The sequence below is a fragment of the Oncorhynchus clarkii genome, chromosome 30, assembly GCF_045791955.1.
Source record: "Oncorhynchus clarkii lewisi isolate Uvic-CL-2024 chromosome 30, UVic_Ocla_1.0, whole genome shotgun sequence".
Taxonomy (NCBI): Eukaryota; Metazoa; Chordata; class Actinopteri; order Salmoniformes; family Salmonidae; genus Oncorhynchus; species Oncorhynchus clarkii.
This window is the reverse complement of record NC_092176.1, coordinates 27762082-27778156: the sequence shown is the minus strand read 5'-3', so window position 1 is coordinate 27778156 and position 16075 is coordinate 27762082. Positions and strand designations below refer to the sequence as shown.

Genomic DNA, 16075 nt, shown 5'->3' with positions numbered 1-16075 from the left:
CCCAACACGACAGGAAAAGCAAGGTTCTTGGTTTGTAGGATCACCGAAGGAATCATATAGGAGCGGTTACACAGGCGGAACTCTACCTCACTCCATCCAAGGGGTCGTTTAGCCTCACCATCCGCCAGATAGAGTGGACCTTCTGTCCACGGCTTCAAGTTGTATTGCGGACCTTTAACCTCCTTCCACAGTTTCTCATTGAGCAGTGTGTAGGATGACCCGGTGTCCAGGATGGCTCTTCCTGTCCATGGGCCTATGGACATGGGTAACACCAGTTGGTGCGGTATGAACTGAAAGGAAGGGGATGTCGATGGGGGGGCGTAGGCAGTGACTCTTGGGATTTCAGCTCTGGTTAAAGCACCCAGAGAAGGATGGTCATTCCTGCGAAGAGAGTTAGGTGTGTTGGCCTGTTGTGATTTGTGGTTTCTGGAAGGGTTTTCTTGATACGGTCTTGGACATGTAGCTGAAGAATGTCCCTTTTGGCTACATCTCCAACAGAACATGAGAGGGGTCATGGCTTGAGACTCTGGCTGTTGTTGATGGTCTGTCTTGGGTAACGGTTTGGGTGTCTGTTTCTTTCTTTGGTCATATTGCTGTTGGCATTCTCTGTCCTTCTCAAACTGCTGTCCCAAGCGAACCAGTCCATCGACAGTGGTGACTCGTTCTCGGAGTTGACTGGCTAGTAGTGGGTTGATGTTCTTCAAAATCAATTTAATGACCTCTTCCTCCTCAATGCCAGGTTTCCACCTTCTGCACAGGGAGTGGTAACCGTATGCAAAGTCACGGATACTCTCTTTCTCTCTTTGTACTCGATTCCTGACTCTGTCTGCCAACTCATCTGTGTAGTCCTCAGACAGAAATGCAGAGGAAAACTTGGCCTCAAAGTCAGCCCAAGAGGTAGTGGTGAGACGTGCCACATCCCACCAGTCTCGAGCTGTCCCATGCAACACATTCCTCAATGTGGCAAGGAGTTCTTCGTCAGCCAGGGGATTGAGGGCAAGAAAGTCACGACATCTTTCTAGGTACATTAGCGGATCAGGACTGTCATCTTTTTTCCCAAAGGTGAACATTGGAGAGTGGCAGTGAGTTGGTTTCGTTGGTAGTCAAACTGCCTGTCCATGGCACCAGTAATTTCCCGTCTTCCACTCTCACTGAGCTCTGTCAGCGTGTGGGTTAGAGTGCTCAGTGAGTTTCTGAATTCCATGGCACTCTGTGTGTGTGTGTGTGTGTGTGTGTGTGTGTGTGTGTGTGTGTGTGTGTGTGTGTGTGTGTGTGACCTCCTGTGGCCTGTGGTGTGTGCTCTGCCCAAATCAACTCCATTATCTCCATTCCCATTATGATTTGTGTTGTGTGTGTGTGTGTGTGTGTGTGCGTGTGTGCGTGCGTGCGTGTGTGCGCTGAGACGGTTCAGAAAAATTCAGGGCCGTCACAGTGTGTGCATGTGTGTGTCAGCTCTTACTAATTCCTCAACTACATCTAACTACATAAAAAGCTCCATATTTAGTGGTCCATTTATAAGAAGGCACACCAGTTGTGAAGACAGAAGTATTTTGAACCTGTAAGTCTGTCTTGGTTTAGGTAACAAATAAACCTCAGAACACAATGGACCATGTAAATTGCAATGCATGATTATTTTATTCACATCAGGCAAATGGTCAAATTAAGGAAGAATTGAAAAAAGAGGCAGAAACAACCAGATATCTGAACACCATCGTTAAGCTACAGCAGACAAATGCAGTGAGTTTTATTTGGACATTTATTATCATCCCAACCACAAGCATTTCTAAGTGTTAATGTTCCACCCCAAAATAAACACATAGAAATTGTAGCTCTAAGTAGATTTTCTTCCAGAACTATTCAGACTCGCTCAGTCCTAACATTGCAAAGTATTTTATTACCTCAAATTTAAATGTTTTCACTACTCAGGCAAAGATGAGCCAAATTGTGAGTGCCTTGAAGACTATCAGCACAGTCTACACGGTAGAGTACTGTCACTATCTGATGATGATCCCTTTGAGATAAAATAACCACTGAGTTGTGTCTGTGTGTGTGTTTTAATGTGATTATTTGAGTGTGGTGATCAATCCCTTAAAAACGAATTCATCTCACTCTAGGCTAATGTAGACAAAACACTGGAAAGTTTGACCCAGACAGAAGTGGCACTCCACAACCAGCTTCCTTACATTGTGGGAAATGTAAGACCAAAAGGAAATTGTTTTCCATTATTCTCCATGCACTTGGTCAAGGACTACATTACAATTCATTGTATACAGGAAAGTTGAACATAGAATAGCTCTGGTCCAGAACGTTTTGTGTGGCACGTTACCACATGTAACGCCCTGGACCAGAGCTAAATGTAGAGCTGCTGTTAGAAGTTATGATGAATGACACTGCCAAAACTTTTCAGGGGTCATGGTTATAATGGTTCTAGACTGAAGTGAGGTTTTTCTCTGCAGGTGTCTCAGTGTATCATGGAGAAAGGAGAACAATCCCTGCTTCGGTACGTAGATTGGGTCCGTCATGCGGTAAGTACTGTACTAGTATGCCATAGAATTACACAGAGATAATAATAGCACTTAGCAACAATGTGTAAATCAGAATGGGTACTTTGGGTAGGTAATTGCTGATGTCACTGTTTTATTATGGCCATGTTTTCAAAATGTACATCATTGTTATGGTGTTGATGTACAGGACTGTGCAATTATTACTAGCACAACAAATGTCATGCAGAAATAATTTCACTGGCAGGCACCATGTTGCTGCCTCTGAGCATTACATTTGGATACCACTACAGAATAATCTCTCCCCAAAGTGTTTGCAATAGTAAGATCAAAAGGACAATTGTTTCTATACCATGATTCTTGAAACAGTGGAATATTGTTTCATAATGTCATGCTGGTAGGGTGTCAATAGACGTGAGGACATCCCATGTGTTTGGTTTTAAAGAGGGTACATTGAGTAAGTGACATGACAAGAAACATATTGCTTTGATGGATTGGTTAATATAGCTCCTTTCATAACCATTCAATAACTGGCAATGTACATATGTACAGTAGCCTACATACAGGACACAAAACATCAGCATATATTACATCCCTTTTCTATGCACATTAGTCTCCACGGAGAACAATAGACTAGACCTACTCGATAATTGATACTGTATTTTCCCATGTACAGATCTTATATAAGGTCCTGGATTGCCATTGGCTTGCTGTGTCACTGGACAATGTGTATACAGCAGTCTGTCTCAATGTGGTTGATCCATTGGTGAGCGTTTTCTCTATTACTATATCCCAAACATACCATGCCATCTGATCTCACTCTCTCTCCCGCTGCCTCTCTTCCTTTCTTTTTCTGTCTTTCTCTTCCAATCAATCTGAGCATGTTACTCATCTCTGTCTGTCTGTCTCTCTTCATCTCTATGTTTTTGTTTCTCTCTGCATGAAGAATGCATTCTGGCTGTGTCTGGGATGGTGTTGTGCATTCCTGGTCCCTGGAGTGATCTTCAGTATCTATACAGCCAGGCGATTGAAGCCAGAGCCCACCTTCATTAGGTGAGAGAACCTTGCTCAGAACACTGATACAACGTTCTCCTCATATAACTAGAATGAATAGAACTAGAATATAACTTTTTCTAGTTTTGTGGTACTCCTTTCAGCTCAATGTATGAGTAGTGTCCATGTTAACCTGACTGCATGGCATGTGCTCCTAGTAATTATCTACTGTCTTTATTGGCTCCCACTGAATTGCGTCATGAGACAAATCTCTAACCATGTTTGCTCATACGTTGTGCTATAATACTAGTATGGTTGACGTCAGCTTTACCGCGCGGTGTTGTCACGTGGTTCACTCGTCAGCCCTGCTACTAAAATATAATACGCCCTTGCTCTATAAATGTAGTTCAACATAGCACTGTCGTTTTAATCATATATTGCTGTTTATATCTGCAGTAAGGATACATAAATCTTTCCTGAGAAGAAGACAGAGAATATGAAATGCCATACAGAGAAAGCTGCATCCAACAACTACATGAGCTTAGAAGAAGTCCATGAGATGAGCATTGTTTCTGAATACATCAAAAGCAAAAAAATGTGAAGACTAAGACACTTGAATTTAAATGCAAAAAAAGATGATACTATGTTGAAAGCAAAATGGTGGGGTTACCCCATATGGAATCTAATCTTGTCGATTATAGAAATAATTTGTGTAACATCTCCTGACATCCTGACAACGTTAGTTGTGGTATCTATCTCTATGTGGTCTCGGGTATCTATTCTTATTTCAACTGGGCAAGCCAGCCTCTATAATTCATCTGAAGCACATGCCTATTTAATCAAAAGCGAAGGCCTATGTAATCTGATAAATTGGTTTATTCGTTCCTATCAGTTTTTTTCTACTAAGTTGGTATAATGAATAAAAAACGAATACATGTATAATACAAATAATGGAATTACTTAAAGCATTGCCTGTCTCTTATTAGTATTATCACTGTATTTATCACTCATGTCATTAGCGCCGCTGGTGTAATGGTATCATGGAAGATTCCCATTCTTTCGACCCGGGTTCGATTCCCGGGCGGCGCACAAATTTTACTTATTTGTTCTCTCTAAATTCCAAACCAAAAAGTATTGTGAAGAAACCAAAATAAATATTGATTAATATATGCACTATGTATTTGGATGCTTTCATCTCACTTGAGAGCGAACCAAAGATTTTCAAAGGTCCAACTACTAAACCCACCCTGGCCCCACTCAAGGGAAGTTTGGATTTGCAAAAAAACACATTCCCAATTCACACTTGTATATTTGTGTGTAATAAGACAAATAGAAGCACCGACGAAATTATTATTGTAGAATTATTGCATTGTCAACCCCTATCTCTGACGCTAACGTTAGCTACAATGTTGCTGGTTGTGATCAGTCACGTGAGTTTCCAAGACATGTGTTATTTTTTGTTCATCACCATTTTTTTTAACATTTTTTTATTTACAATACAAAATAAACAATTTACATCGCTACATCAAACATGTCTAACAAAACACAACACAGGTATAAACAAGAACATATTAAATAAAATAATAATATATAAATAAATAAAACACAATTAGAGTGCAATTGTATTCACTCTGGAAAAAAATGCATTATAATGATTCAGGAAGATTATATTATATTTGTTATTCACTAGGGATAATGTCTCAATTCAATCAAAAATATTAGTAATTTTGGTATAGAATTCTGGAATTTTTGTTTGTGTATAAAGTATTTGGCAACAAGAATAAAACAATTCACAATCATTTCAATGGTCTTGTTATTATTGCAATAGTAACATATTATATCCTTCATGTCAAAAACATGGGTGGTGTTCAAAATGGTAAATAACTATTCTGCAATGCTTTCCCAAAAATCTATCACAGATTTACTTTCATAGAACAAGTGTGTTAGATTTTCACATTTTTCACAGAAAACGCAGATATCATCAATTGCCACATATAATTACATGGATATATCGTATATCTTATGTAGAATTTTAAAGTGCACAATATTTGTAAGGCATCAACCAAGTTTTTCCCAGACAGTGTCGGGATTTGTTCATCACCAGTGTCTTGGTAATGTCACTTAAAAGGTCGTCATTATAAAACTCAAGATTACAAGCAGATATGGTTTCGAAATAGTGATTTTACTGACGCCTGCAGCTGAAGTGTGTTACACATTATTTGGTCCATTCATTGCGCATGCGACCGTGGACATCCGCTCTTATTTTCCGCCATCTTCCACTTCGGCTGTGCACCCATTGTTCATACAAGCTGATCACGGCTGGTTTCCACAGTCAGCGACTGAGGTGATTTGTGCCCCTTTTTATAAATAAGTAAGTAAGTCTGCATGAACTGTATCAGAAAGTGCGTGTGTATCCCTCAAAATACCATACACTGATTACTCTCGCAGGGCGCGATATACGAAAACATGATGATGATGGACGACGAACAGCCCAAAACCCTGTAAGTAACTAACATTAACGCGGGCTGGCTAGCCAAATCAGTTCAGTAGCTAGCTACTTTACATTTGTCTATAATAAAGTGTGTTCCAGCATTTAAAAACGTCCATGTACTAATGTCTTGTTATCTGTCAATGTGTGACCATTATTGATGTAGATGGTGTAACTCAATCGGGCCAGTCCATGGCTCGAGATTTGTCAATCTCGTTCGCTTTCGCCGAAACGAAAACTAGTTATAGTTAGCTAACCAGCTAACGTTAGCTACCTACGTCTCAACAGACTAGCTATGTATATATCGTTCTAACCAGCTAACTACTAGCTAGTTACTTGATATTGATTTGATTAATATGTCCATAACAGAAATGAGCTACTACTGTAGCTACTACTACTACTTTTAACGTTACCGTCTTGTTAAAGCAGCAATCATTGGCTAACTTTCAGCTAACAACTTTACTTTCGTGGCAAATAAGCAGAGACAGGCGTGTCATCCACTAATTTGTGCCCTGGCGTCAGCCAATTTGCCCAGTATTACATTTAATCGGTAACCAAAATTTATGTTATGGATTTATTGAGTTTAATATGATAGCTAGCTGGCTAACTAGCTTACATCCACACATTCCAACAAGCAAGGGACTGCGCGAGGCCCAACTCCAAGCGTCATGCAATACATGCCTTTCTACCGGCTGCTGGGGATGATAGCCACGTAAACGAGAGTCAGATTTTTTGGGGGGGACGGCCAGAAGTTGTTTTAAACGAAATATGCGTCAAACGCAAGGGTTAGATAAGGTTAGTTGTCTCACTGGAGTAACTGTCTACTGTTCTGGCTAATTGTAAGTGCAGCAGTGCACCCTACATTTTGTTTCCCTGGAAGAAGTATCAAAATTTGCTTAGAACTTCCTAGTCACGTGCTTGTTTTTCCCTCCAGGTATGTAGGGAACCTGTCTAGGGATGTCACTGAGCCCCTCATCCTACAGGTTTTCACACAGATCGGCCCCTGCAAGAGCTGTAAAATGATTTTTGATGTGAGTATTCCTGGACCCAAGAGAATTTGTTTGATATTGATCGACAGTTCTTTACTGTCAATGGTGATTGGTAACTGTCTAATGAGAACATGTGGCTAATGCTGTTGACGGACCTTGCTTTGGATTCAATGAGTGCGGTTACATGCACACGATAATGTAAATATTGTGGGTAGTTGGATTAATATGTTAGTTGCTTGATTATATTCTTTTTGGGAAGTATATTTGCATGTGAAAACTTGTAAGACTCTTGTATTCAATTGTGCCGAACACACTCGCTCTAAAGAGGGAGGCTTGCTCGGCTGGTGCAAGCACATACACAGATCAAACACAGCAGGAATCCTGAATTTAAGGTGTTTACATGTCCTAATGATTTGAAAGATTGCTAAAAAAAAATACTGGTTTTAATCGCCGTATGCTTGCTTGGTTTTGACCTTATGCTGATTTAAGATAAGCAGAGTTTATGACTTGCATAATCTGCCTACTGCCATGATCAGTTTAATATGGTGTTATTAGTGTGCATGTAAACATACTCATTGTAACTCTTGTTATCTTACAGACTGCAGGCAATGATCCATACTGCTTTGTGGAGTTCTATGAACACAGGCATGCTGCTGCTTCGCTGTCTGCCATGAATGGGCGTAAAATTATGGGTAAGGTAAGCTATCGTATCTAAAAGTTGAGTTGGGATGGGTGAGTTATGGTTTTGAGCAACCAGTAGGCAAAAACTATGAGGATTAACTGTGTCAGGCAGTGAGTTTCTCAACCATGTTGAAATGGCAGTCATGAATTGATTTGCTTTGTGAGAATGGCTTATTCCGACTTCCCGTCCACAGGTAAGTACTTTGATTCCCCAGATTAACTGAGACTGAAAGATGTGATCTGATTCCAAATATAGGCCTAACTACCACAGTTGGTTCCAATGCTGACTACCAGGCATGTTCGTGTATAATATATATGATCCTATTGCTCCAAATATGGAGTAGGTTAGTTCTGTTGTATGGACATCAAGTGCATTTCTGTCTTAGTGGTTGATTGATTATATATTAGAGATTAAAATGTTCTTGACCCATCGCTGGTTTTGTAAAAGAAAGCAATCGGTATGCTTTTTTTCCCCCAAATATGTGTGTGTGTGTGTATATATATATTATTTTAAAAAAAATATAAACTAGGGAAGCCAGTTAAGAACAAATTCTTATTTACAATAACGGCCTACCTGAACCAAATTCTCCCCTAACCCGGATGACGCTGGGCCAATTGTGCGCCGGTTGTGATAAATCTAAAACAATTTCAGTACCTTTTCCAGACTCACAGCTTCACAATACATATAGGGTCTAACCTCAGGAGAAATATATATTCAGTGCCAATTATTTTATCCTCAACAGGTAATGAAGGACCATTTGAGGAGTAATACAAGTTGATAATGTCACTGGTTTGTAAGTCCTTTGTTACTTGGACCTTTTACTCAGTAGTTTATAGTCCACTTGTTTATGGAGTGCACAGTTCTTCCATGTTCTGTTCTCTGCTTGTCACGGCATTGAGATTCACTCTGCATTTGGTCAGGTGGCTCATTTGTTTCTCACAGACTGCACCACAGAAACTGAGGTAGTAATATAGCCCACTGTATCTAAATTATATAAACATCTAGCCTGCTCACTATCGCACTCTCACTTTAAGGGGTTTTATTGGCATGGGAAACATATGTTTACATTGCCAAAGCAAGTGAAATAGATAATGAAGAAAAGTGAAATAAAATAAAATGAACAGTAAAGAGTACTCAAGTCCCAAAACAATAAAGACATTTCAAATGTCATTATGTCTATATACAATGTAATGATGTGCAAATAGTTAAATTTGACCTGGCAACAGGTCACAAATCATTTTTGCTGTGATTGCACACTGGTATTTCACCCAATAGATATGGGTGTTTATCAAAATTGGATTTGTTTTCAAATTCTTTGGTCTGTAATCTGAGGGAAATGTCTCTAATATGGTAATTCTCTCTCTCTAGGAGGTTAAAGTCAACTGGGCCACAACACCAAGCAGTCAGAAGAAAGACACAAGCAGTAAGTGCCCAGCTCCCTTATCAGTCATTTCCATAGGAAAATAGTGAGGTTCTCTCTGTAAATGTGGTCTTCCACACCATAGATATACAAATACATCTCTATATGGGCAACTCCACTGTAACAGAATGATGCCGAGACTCAGAATTTTCACTTTAAAATATATGTATAACAAAAAACAATTATTGCAAAGTTAAACAAACCATACAATTCTATGCACAAGGACTACTTCGAACAATTTCCGCTGAATATTTGACTAAACTCATTTACTTGAACAGTGCAGATGCAACATTTGGTAAGAGAATTACAATTTGTGTGGTTTGTTCTGTCATTCTGTTACCAAACTTAGTTTCTGTTCTTCAAGTAGTGTTTTAGAAAAATGTTCAGTGATCATTGTTAAATGTAGTCATTGTGCATAGAGTTGTATGGTTTTAACTTTTGCAGTCATTAACTTTGCAGTCAACTCATCAAAAAAAGAAACGTCCTCTCACTGTCAACTGCATTTATTTTCAGAGAACTTAACATGTAAAAATTTGTATGAACATAAGATTCAACAACTGAGACATAAACCGAACAGGTTCCACAGACATGTGACTAACAGAAATAGAATAATGTGACCCTGAACAAAGGGGGGATCAAAAGTAACAGTCAGTATCTGGTGAGGCCACCAGCTGCATTAAGTACTGCAGTGCATCTCCTCCTTGTGGACTGCACCAGATCTGCCATTTCTTGCTATGAGCTGTTACCCCACTCCCCACCAAGGCACCTGCAAGTTCCCAGACACTTCTGGGGGGGAATGGCCATAGCCCTCACCCTCCGATCCAACAGGTCCCAGAAGTGCTCAATGGGATTGAGATCTGGGCAGAATACTGACATTCCTGTCTTGCAGAATATCACACACAGAACAAGCAGTATGGCTGGTGGCATTGTCATGCTGGAGGGTCATGTCAGGATGGGTACCACATGAGGGAGGAGGATGTCTTCCCTGTAATGCACATCGTTGAGATTGCCTGCAATGACAACAAGCTCAGTCCGATGATGCTGTGACACACCGCCCCAGACCATGACGGACCCTCCAACTCCAAACCGCTCCAGAGTGCAGGCCTCGGTGTAACGCTCGTTCTTCAAAGATAAACGCGAATCCGACCATCACCCCTGGTGAGACAACTGCAACTCGTCAGTGAAGAGCACTTTTTGCCAGTCCTGTCTGGTCCAGCGACGGTGGGTTTGTGCCCATAGGCAATGTTGCCGGTGATGTCTGGTGAGGACAGGCCTTACAACAGGCTTACAAGCCCTCAGTCCAGCCTCTCTCAGCCTATTGTGCACAGTCTGAGCACTGATGGAGGGATTGTGCATTCCTGGAGTAACATGGGCAGTTGTTGTTGCCATCCTGTACCTGTCCCGCAGGTGTGATGTTCGGATGTACCAATCCTGTGCAGGTGTTACACGTGGTCTGCCACTGCGAGGACAACCAGCTGTCTGTCCCGTCTCCCTGTAGCACTGTCTTAGGCGTCTCACAGTACGGACATTGCAATTTATTGCCCTGGCCACATCTGCAGTTCTTGCAGATGAGCAGGGACCCTGGGCCTCTTTCTTTTCTTTTTTTTTCAGAGTCAGTAGAAAGGCATCTTTAGTGTCCTAAGTTTTCTGTGACCTTAATTGCCTACAGTCTGTAAGTTGTTAGTGTCTTAACGACCGTTCCACAGGTGCGTGTTCATTAATTGTTTATGGTTCATTCAACAAGCATGAGAAACAGTGTTTAAACCCTCTACAATGAAGATCTGTGAAGTTATTTGGATTTTTACAAATTGTCTTTGAAAGACAGGGTCCTGAAAAAATGACATTTTCTTTTTTTGCTGAGTTTATGTTTTAAAGGGAAAACTCAGTCTGCATCATTCTGTTAACATGGAACTGCTCATATCTCTCAATTTCTTCACAATGTGCTGCATCCAGCAAGGAGTCACAATTGTTGTCTCATGTCCTCCCAACAGATCATTTCCATGTCTTTGTTGGAGACCTCAGCCCCGAAATCACAACAGATGATGTCAAAGCTGCCTTCGGCCCATTTGGGAGGATATCGTATGTACCTTACAAACATTAATGTATATCTGCTCTATCACAGGGTTACATTGGATAGCTTAAGTCCTGAAGAGTAATTGGTGTGATATCAGTCAGTAATTTGTTTACATGGTCACATTACTCCTTATTGAGTGAATGGTGTGTTTCTCCTCAGGGATGCTCGTGTGGTCAAAGATATTGCCACAGGGAAATCTAAAGGCTATGGTTTTGTCTCTTTCTTCAACAAGTGGGTAAGTGTTACAGATGGATGTAATCACTTATGGGGGGGTCATAATAACTCATAATGGAAGAGTTTCCTGTAAATGTAGTCACCGTTATCCTTTGTTATTTGGGTATGTAGATGGGTCATATGATGAATATCTCTTTTACTACTCACAGGATGCAGAGAATGCCATTCAGCAGATGGGTGGCCAATGGCTAGGTGGCAGACAGATCAGGACCAACTGGGCTACTAGAAAACCCCCAGCCCCTAAAACCACCTATGAAAGTGAGTCCAGACAAGATAGTCATTGGTTTCCAGCGCATTTGTCATTGAGAAGAAATGTAAGATAACAACTATATTATCCTCTAACACTGGTTGAGTTCAGAGGACAATGTCATACATTTTACTCCATTGTGTGATCAATGGAGCCCCTAAGATCTTCTTATTTTGTTGAATGGTAATGTATTAACTTTCATTCTCCTGTTCCCAATAGCCAACACCAAGCACCTGGCCTTTGATGAGGTAGTGAACCAGTCAAGCCCCAGTAACTGCACTGTGTACTGTGGGGGAGTCAGCACCGGTCTAACAGGTTGGTAGTCTGTCATTCAACTGTTTACTTTCTGTTGTGTGTGTGCGAGAGAGAGAGGGGTCTTTGACATGCCTCCCTCCTGTTTTCTAGAACAATTGATGAGACAGACCTTCACCCCCTTTGGACAAATCATGGAAATCCGTGTGTTCCCAGACAAAGGATATTCCTTTGTGAGGTAATTCATGAGATGAAAAATTGCTAAACCTCTTAGTATCATTGAAATACAATTTTCTGCATATGTTTCTCAGTACCTAGTACCATATTCTGACTCCTCTCTGTTCAGGTTTAACTCTCACGAGGGAGCAGCCCATGCAATTGTGTCTGTGAATGGTACTTCGATAGAGGGACATATGGTGAAGTGTTACTGGGGTAAAGAGACCCCGGACATGATTAGCTCTATGCAGCAGGTTCAGCAAGTTCCCCAGGTATGAAGCAAGAGCCAGAGGCTTCCACTCATCGGCAAAGCTTATGCACAGCTTACGCACGCATGCATACACAGGCACACACTCTTACACTGTTATCCTCTCTCCCCTGCAGCAGAACAAAGTGGGCTTTGCAGCCCAGCCCTATGGCCAGTATGCCCAGTGGTACGGCAATGCCCAGCAGATTGGCCAGTATGTCCCCAATGGGTGGCAGGTACCCACCTATGGCGTTTACGGCCAGGCCCAGGCCTGGAACCAGCAGGGTTTTCAGTAAGTACACAAGGACATCTGCAGGGCTCCCCTCCCCTCCAGCAACAAGGCTGCAGCTGAGTGTCTTTGGCTGGGCTTCCCAAGGACAGCTAGGCTCCAGCCCAGTCGCCTGCAGCTCTGGCCAGGGGAAGGAAGGAGCCAAAGATGTCCTCCAACCTTCACCCTCGCCACCATATCCAGCTTATGAGGACAAAGACAAAAAAACGCATTTAAAAAAAAGATATAATCAAAGATTTAATTTGTGATTTATTGGTCAAGATAACAGCAATTTCATCCTTTTTTCCCCATCTGAGTTTGATCCTTTTTCTTTTTTTTTTATATATAAAAAGTGCATTAATTAAAGTCCTTTTTGGCCTTTCAAAATGGCCACTATTCTGGGTCTAATTGGACTTGTCGCCAGATGTGAGTGTCCGCTCAATGAACTACATCGTCCTAGACAGTGAGGAAACTGGGATTGTTGAATACACAGAAAGGGACCTGCTGCCCTCTGAAGCTTTTCCCAGTGCAGAGGGATACATCTTAGTGTGCACGTGTCGCATCCACATTATTATTTTAAGTGCCATGTCATCTTTTGTTACTTCATGCACACTTGTTTTTACTCTGAACTTTAATTTGCCCTTATTTGTTGAATATGATTTTTTTTCTCCTGAGTTAAAAGACATTGCTACTTGAAATGGGATGTTGTATGAATTTGTGTTGGTAGATTATAGCTACATTTGACATATGACTAGTCATTTGCTTGTCTCAAATTTGGTAGAATTGGGTTTGACAAATCCTGTTAACTGCTCTTATAACAGGAGAAACATTGATAATGAGTTTACCACAGCAGTTTTTTTTAGTTCTTGTTTTTCTCTAATCTAGAGAACCAAAGAGTGGAGTAACTTGGAATAATTTGCTGAAATCCTAAATCTTACTGTTTTGGAAATAGAAATTGCAGAGTTACTTAACTAGATTGTATGTAAACATCCCACCAAAATTTTGTGAGAGTCCATGCAAATATTCTTATGAGGAAATATTAGACTACAAAGAAATAGTTAAGCAATAATGCCTGGGAATTATAGTTGACAACTCCTGACTAGGGCTGTTCTGAGACTGATTTTAGGATTTAAAACGATCTGTCTGAGCTACAGGCTCCCCCAACTCTTACTATGTTGAAATCATCAGTCACTGTTGCCAATACCCGATGTACTGACCGTTCAAATGTTAACTTTTCCCTTCAGGTATTTGTTTCATACTGGATGTTGCTGAAGATTTGATCAGGAAAACAAGTCATGAATGGGGTTTTGGCATGAAACAGTCACATTTTTGTTATTCATTTGCAGTGTTACAGGATTCAGGGAAGAAGTTTAAAATTCAACTTCAAAGCCAAATTTAAACGCAGCTAGTCCCACTTCAGCCCTTCTCTGCAACATTGACCCATTTCAGCAACTTCCGGTTGGATACGAGGAGTCAAGACGCATGCAAACATATTTTATGTAAAGCTACACCAGTTGATCATAACTTATGTAATACACTGAGCCTATGCTCTGTCTGCATGCCCACACTCACAAATACCATCCTTCGCTCTGTTTCCCTTTTCAATATCAAATCCCTTTCTCTCTCTCCCTAACATATTTTCTGCTGTCTTAGTTTTGTGCTGATCCTCTGACATACCCTGACCCTCGTGTGCTCGCACATTCTGTCCTCAGCTGGCGCTTGCTCAGTTTATTTGTTGTGTGTGCTGTCTGCTTGAGTCCCAAATGGCTCCCCTATGTAGTGCACTACTTTTTCAGGGCCCTGGACAAAAGTACTGCACTATAAAGGGAAAAGGGTGCCATTTGGTATTAACCCTGTCTTGCTTTCGCCTCTTTAACCTGCTGGTGTTTTTCTTTCCCTCCCTGTTTGCAGTCACTTACTGGCCAGTGCTGGGTGAACAGGTGTGAGTGCCCTCAGTAATGGTGGGGTTATGGAAGTTACACAGATTGAATGGGAGTATGCTAGCAAACCAGGCCAGTATGGGAGCACCAGGATACCCCACACACTGATGATTGGGGGGGGGTAGTCAACTTCTTACTGGCTACTGGAGCAGCACAGGGATCTGTGTTATATCCCTGCCTTTTGTGGCAGATTAAGACTTGTTGGTACATGGAATTTGAAGGGGAAGTTTAACCTCTGCTTAGGCTCATGAAACTGATTTCATAGGAGGTTAAGGGGAGCCAGGGAGGACTGGAATAAACCACACGTATTATGCTGCCCTTGTTAGACGGACTGTACATGGCCAGTGCTGTACCATTTTAAATTAATATCACTTAAGGAGAGACTTTAGGATTTGCGCCATTGTTGGTATGTTTACAGTGTCTCAAACCCATTTTCATAAGGACTTAAAGTCAAAATAAATTGCTTTTGATTTAAGATGAATAATACATTTAGAGTTTGATGCAATGAATCATGTCAAAAGTAATTCACTTCACTTTTTTTGGTTTGAAGTAATAAAAGGGGTAACTTTTTTTTTTTTTTTTCTTGCATTTTGTTTTCAATTCAGCCAATTGCAGGGATAGATGCCACTGCTTTCTTTCTGTAGGGGCAGACAAATATTGCACAGTATTCTCTTGTTTTTACAAATTTGATTTCCTAGAGGTTTCTTTTTGCATTCCACCTTTCCCCTTTATATATTTTGGATGGCCTCAACATTTGCTTAATGTGTAAATAACCATACCTTGATTTCAAGCTGTATGAAGGAAAATCCAAATGTTCACTAAGGGAGCTTGTTTGCTTTCTTTGTTTCGATAACTGAAGCAATGAAACATTATCAGTAGCAGCATTATCAAATGCATATCCATGGTAACTGGCATAGTGATACATGTACATCCAGGAAGGGAAAAGACAGCATTGCTATGCAGTGCAAAAATGAACACAATTTTTACTTTGAATAGTAATTATGTGCATAAATTGAGTTTTCTGCCATTTTCTATGAAGTAAGATCAGTATTTTTTTATGGAAAAACCTGAATGAATCTGAAATGTGCGCTGTTGCCCCTTGAACATGTTTTAATACCAGAGGGACCAGACCCATTGTGTTGCCTTAGAGTTGATTGCTTTTAATGGACACAATATCATTAAAGATTAGGCAGTGCCTACAGACATGTTCAAAACTTTCGTTTTGAAAAGTGTTTTACTCTGGGGTTTGATAATGTTTCTGCTACTGTAATAACCAATGTGTTCTTGCTTTGTCCAATTAAATTGCTGATGTGCAAAAACCATTTTCTGTCCTGTGTGATTAGTAGAGTGGAAAATATTCAAACAAGTATTCCAAGTGCCTATAAAAGTTTGTTTTATTATAGAAATTGAAGTGTGATACGATCATTACAACCAAATCACACATTGAGGGGTGTAAGGGGCATGGGGAACAAACAACTTGAATATTTGCTTTCTTTTGTTGTGGTTCTTGTAGTTGTACCACAG

General features: G+C 40.7%; 2 protein-coding genes and 1 non-coding gene across 5 annotated transcripts; all 3 read left to right on the top strand.

Annotated features, from left to right (window-relative positions):
* Positions 1–1653: 1653 nt before the first annotated feature.
* On the top strand, positions 1654–5261 carry LOC139390019 (prominin-2-like). The gene is made up of 7 exons (XM_071137125.1): positions 1654–1737; positions 1927–1980; positions 2115–2195; positions 2457–2525; positions 3178–3267; positions 3448–3554; positions 3951–5261. The coding sequence occupies exons 2-7, from the start codon at positions 1933–1935 to the stop codon at positions 3961–3963; spliced, it is 408 nt and encodes a 135-aa protein (XP_070993226.1). The 5' UTR covers positions 1654–1737; positions 1927–1932; the 3' UTR covers positions 3964–5261.
* trnag-ccc (transfer RNA glycine (anticodon CCC)) lies at positions 4513–4583 on the top strand. Its single transcript has one exon. It is a non-coding gene; the product is annotated as a tRNA-Gly (tRNA).
* Positions 5262–5730: 469 nt separating the features above from the next.
* On the top strand, positions 5731–15871 carry LOC139389307 (cytotoxic granule associated RNA binding protein TIA1-like). 3 transcript variants are annotated; one of them, XM_071135937.1, is made up of 12 exons: positions 5731–5838; positions 5943–5995; positions 6917–7013; positions 7570–7668; positions 9022–9076; positions 11065–11152; positions 11307–11382; positions 11531–11639; positions 11848–11943; positions 12034–12118; positions 12227–12368; positions 12481–15871. In XM_071135937.1, the coding sequence occupies exons 2-12, from the start codon at positions 5961–5963 to the stop codon at positions 12637–12639; spliced, it is 1041 nt and encodes a 346-aa protein (XP_070992038.1). In that variant the 5' UTR covers positions 5731–5838; positions 5943–5960; the 3' UTR covers positions 12640–15871. The 3 variants fall into 3 exon arrangements, with proteins under 3 accessions (XP_070992038.1, XP_070992040.1, XP_070992041.1); XM_071135939.1 differs by having other exon boundaries at positions 5743–5865; XM_071135940.1 differs by lacking the exon at positions 5943–5995 and having other exon boundaries at positions 5750–5865.
* The last annotated feature ends 204 nt before the right edge of the window (positions 15872–16075 follow it).

Coding starts and splice junctions, on each gene's coding strand:
- LOC139390019 (XM_071137125.1), top strand. CDS start 1,933: ATGAGCCAAATTGTGAGTGCCTTGAAGACTATCAGCACAGTCTACACG. Junction 1,981..2,114: donor CTATCAGCACAGTCTACACG/GTAGAGTACTGT, acceptor ATCTCACTCTAG/GCTAATGTAGACAAAACACT. Junction 2,196..2,456: donor TTCCTTACATTGTGGGAAAT/GTAAGACCAAAA, acceptor TTTTCTCTGCAG/GTGTCTCAGTGTATCATGGA.
- LOC139389307 (XM_071135937.1), top strand. CDS start 5,961: ATGATGATGATGGACGACGAACAGCCCAAAACCCT. Junction 7,669..9,021: donor GGCGTAAAATTATGGGTAAG/GTAAGCTATCGT, acceptor CTCTCTCTCTAG/GAGGTTAAAGTCAACTGGGC. Junction 11,640..11,847: donor CCCTAAAACCACCTATGAAA/GTGAGTCCAGAC, acceptor TGTTCCCAATAG/CCAACACCAAGCACCTGGCC.